The sequence below is a fragment of the Trypanosoma theileri genome, assembly GCF_002087225.1.
Source record: "Trypanosoma theileri isolate Edinburgh chromosome Unknown TM35_Tth_45_V1, whole genome shotgun sequence".
Lineage (NCBI taxonomy): Eukaryota > Euglenozoa > Kinetoplastea > Trypanosomatida > Trypanosomatidae > Trypanosoma > Trypanosoma theileri.
Window position 1 is genome coordinate 143,635 of NW_021639887.1, and position 3,564 is coordinate 147,198.

At 40.5% G+C, this 3,564-nt stretch overlaps 2 protein-coding genes across 2 annotated transcripts; both read left to right on the forward strand.

Moving 5' to 3' along the window:
• Window positions 1–1,114: 1,114 nt before the first annotated feature.
• Window positions 1,115–1,903, forward strand: TM35_000451510 (uncharacterized protein; the record flags this gene model as incomplete). Its single annotated transcript, XM_029030248.1, has 1 exon — window positions 1,115–1,903. The coding sequence occupies one exon, from the start codon at window positions 1,115–1,117 to the stop codon at window positions 1,901–1,903; it is 789 nt and encodes a 262-aa protein (XP_028878479.1).
• Window positions 1,904–2,626: 723 nt separating this feature from the next.
• Window positions 2,627–3,040, forward strand: TM35_000451520 (uncharacterized protein; the record flags this gene model as incomplete). The annotated part of the gene is made up of 1 exon (XM_029030249.1): window positions 2,627–3,040. The coding sequence occupies one exon, from the start codon at window positions 2,627–2,629 to the stop codon at window positions 3,038–3,040; it is 414 nt and encodes a 137-aa protein (XP_028878480.1).
• Window positions 3,041–3,564: the final 524 nt, after the last annotated feature.

A 3,564-nucleotide genomic window follows, 5' to 3' on the forward strand; every position in this document is an offset into this window, starting at 1 on the left:
AGGGAGTCCACCAGTAACCAAGAAAGTGTTGAAGGAAATACAGATACAACCACCACCACCACAACAACAAACTCCACAACACTTCCTCCTGAAGTCACAAACAACAAGAAGGGTGATGCAGACAGCAGCAGCAGTATGAGCAGTTCTGTGTGGGTGCGTGTACCACCACTACTGATTGTGGTTACACTGTCCTGTATTCTTGTGTGCTGATTGTAATGGTGGTGTGGTGTGACTCAGGTCATCCTTTGTTTTCTTTTTCTTTTTTGCATGCATCCACACTACAGTCTAACTAATCTTCCACCTCTTGGGATTATCTTCTTCTTTTTTGTTTCTTAATGTTATTGTGTTTTGTGTGTGTGTTTTTGCTCTCTGTGTTTATCCTATAATTATTATTATTGCTACTCCATTGTGTGTGTGTGTTCTGGAGACTCTCTGTGTGTGTACCTGGGCTTGCACTGTAATGATGATGATGAACTGCTTTTTGCAGTGTGGAAATAAAGAAATAATAATGGTAACATATGAATTTATGTTAATAATTGCGTATATAAACATACATATAGATGTACACCAATAGTTGTTGAATTTCTTTTGTTTACTGGGTAAATTGGGCTAATGTTTAATATCTGTTTTCTTTGCTTATTGTGTGCTAGTTCTTTATGTGCTTTGTCCTGCATTGTTATGATTATCTACGTTGAATAGAGAAAAGAAAAAAAAATAGTAATTGTTACACATAATTTCATTATTGCATATAAGCACCAGCATACCCAGCTGTCTGTTTTATTGTATGTTTATTGGGCATTTCGTTGTGGTTTTAATTTCGTTTTCTTTATTTCTTGTTTTGTTCGGTTTTTTTTGTGTAGTGGTGTCTCTTTATTGGATTCTTTATTGTTTATACTGGTAGTGTTGTTTTATGTATACTTTTGTTTTCGTTGTGTCTTTTACTACCATCTGTTTTTTTTTGTTTCTGTTGTATGAGATAGTTTTTTATTTTTATTTCTCTCTGTTCTCTTTTCTTTAACAAAGAGACGTAAAACAACCAAGAATCACTTTTGCCATGATGATGAGACCCGTTGTGTGTTTTCTGGTTTTTCTGCTGAGTGTTGCCTCTTTCTGCATGGAAGTTAACGCGTTTACGAATGAACCTTTTGTGGCAGCTGGTGATGGCAACGGTGGTGATGTGTTTACAACTCTCTATAAGGAAGAACTTCATCCATATACCTCAGCCTGTGCTGGAAGTTCAAACTTGTGTGGCAAACCTGTTACGACTGAGAAACAAATTCTGGCTGAAGATCCTAACTCAGTTCCGACGGATCAAGAAAGGCTTCGTGCAGGAGAAAGACTCTCTACCACTGAAGAAAGTTCTTCACACGAAATACGAGATAGTGGGAAGGATATGGCTCAAGAAAGAATAACACGTGGCGATTCTCCATCAGCCGAAGATGGTAGAGGTGATGACAGTGTGGGTGATATTCCTGCCCCTCAACCGGGTAACAGTAAACCTGGTACTGGAGGTGAACCCAATGTTGAAGAACAAAGCCAACCTCCAGAGTCTACTCCACCTACACACGTTAACCCAGGATCATCAAATAACACAGGGGATAACAGTACAACGGGCGATTCTAATTCTACCGAGCAAGCATCTTCTGCAGAGGCAAGTACAACTAACGCAACAGCTTCACAAGAGAATGGCAATGTTGATTCAACAGCCACCAACACTAATACTACCACTGAAGCACCGACAACAACAACACTTTCTCCTGTACCCAACGCAGAGATCAGAAATATTACTTCCACAGTTCAGAAGAATAAGGCTAATGTTGACAGCAGTGTCAATCCTGTGTGGATGCGTACTGCAGCACCGGTACTGACTGTGGTTGTGATGTTCTCCGTTGTGGTGTACTGAACGGTGGTAATCATCTGAGGACAAATAATAATAATGATTAAACTAACATAATCATAATTGCGTACATCCCCCATGGGTGAATGAAAATAATAATCTGTTTACCAGCTTTCTCTTTTAATTATGAATTTCTTTTCTTTTACTTTTATGTGTGTGTGTTCTTTTTTCTCATAATTCCATTACTTGCTTTTCCCGTTGTGTGTGTGCAGAAAACTGGGCTGTTCTGCTCACTGACGGTGTACATCTCTTGCTAGTACACACAGTTGTTTGTGTGTGCAATAATTTAATGCATAAACTAGAGCCATGGGGTATTGTGTGTGTGTGTGGCTCTCTCTCTTATTTGGGTATTGTGGGGTCCTTTTCTTTTCATTTTTCTATTAAGGGATACATATTATCACTATAAGCGGGATATTCCTTGTTGTTGGTTTACTGTGCAGTTCCTGCTTCTCTCTCTCTCTTTTCCAATGTGAGTATTTGTGTCCTGCATCCACTCACTATGTGTGTCTCTTTCTTTTCTTTCTTGTTTCTCTTTTCCACACTCCCTGTGTAGACCCGTGAACTCAAGTGACGCGAACAACAAGAAGAGTGACGCTAAAGATAACGAGGATGATAGACCTGTATTAACTAATCCCACTGCTGCTGGTGATGGTTGTCTGTGTCTGAAGTTATTGCAAGATATGCAATTGTGCCCTATCCTGTTCTTCTTCTTCTTCTTCTTGTATTCCGATGTCTACTGTTGTGGAGCCACATAACTTGCGTGCAGTGGAGGATGACACTCCTCTCTCTGTTGGTGGTTTCATGACAACTTCTGCAGAGACCATCTTGAACAGTGCCCATAATGTGCGACCAGGTGGTATTATGTGTGTTGGGTGTCCTCCACCAACAATGACTCGTCATTTGACTGTTTATTCTGTTTCTCCTGTTGATATTGTTGCTGCTGCTGTTGCTTCTTCTTCCGGTACTTCTAGTACTGCTGGCATGCAGTTTGTGAGGGAGACGGATCTCACTGAGGAGGAGAAACTGTACGGTAAGTGTGTCTCTCTTGTGATATGCTGCGGGAGTTGTTTGAAGTGGGCCGTGTGGATAGTGCCACAAACTCGCTGGAGACCATCTTTCTTGATGGCACACGGCAGAAGTTGAAGGTGTTCGCTGTGCGGCCGGCCGGTGTTTGTGGAGAAGAGGAACTATTTCACCAATGGAAGAAGGATGCGAGTACACGTCCGGTGCGAACTGTGTACGCGGGAAAGGAGGGAGGTGCCTCAACGCCAACACCACCTGTTGCATCCTCATCTGTACATGATGGTAGTAACAGTGACCGTAACCATATGAATGGTGATAAGCAGGATGTTAATCATAATAACAATGATTATATTAAAAAGAAAGCAATGATGATTTTTCTTTTGTGTTTTTCTCTTGTTTAAAGATTGATGATGTGTTGACTCTACTAGTCTTGTTTGTTTGTGCTTTTCCTCATAATTGCAGTAACTGAATCACTTATAATCCATATTGTTGACTGTTTCAAAATTTTGTGTCTACAATCTTCCACATGTAGATATTTATATTATTATAAAATATAACCATGAGCACGGAATCTGAATTACAGGCTAAATATAGTGATGCCGTTAAGCGCTGGGAGGCTGCCAAGGAGGCCACTGTAGCTTCCA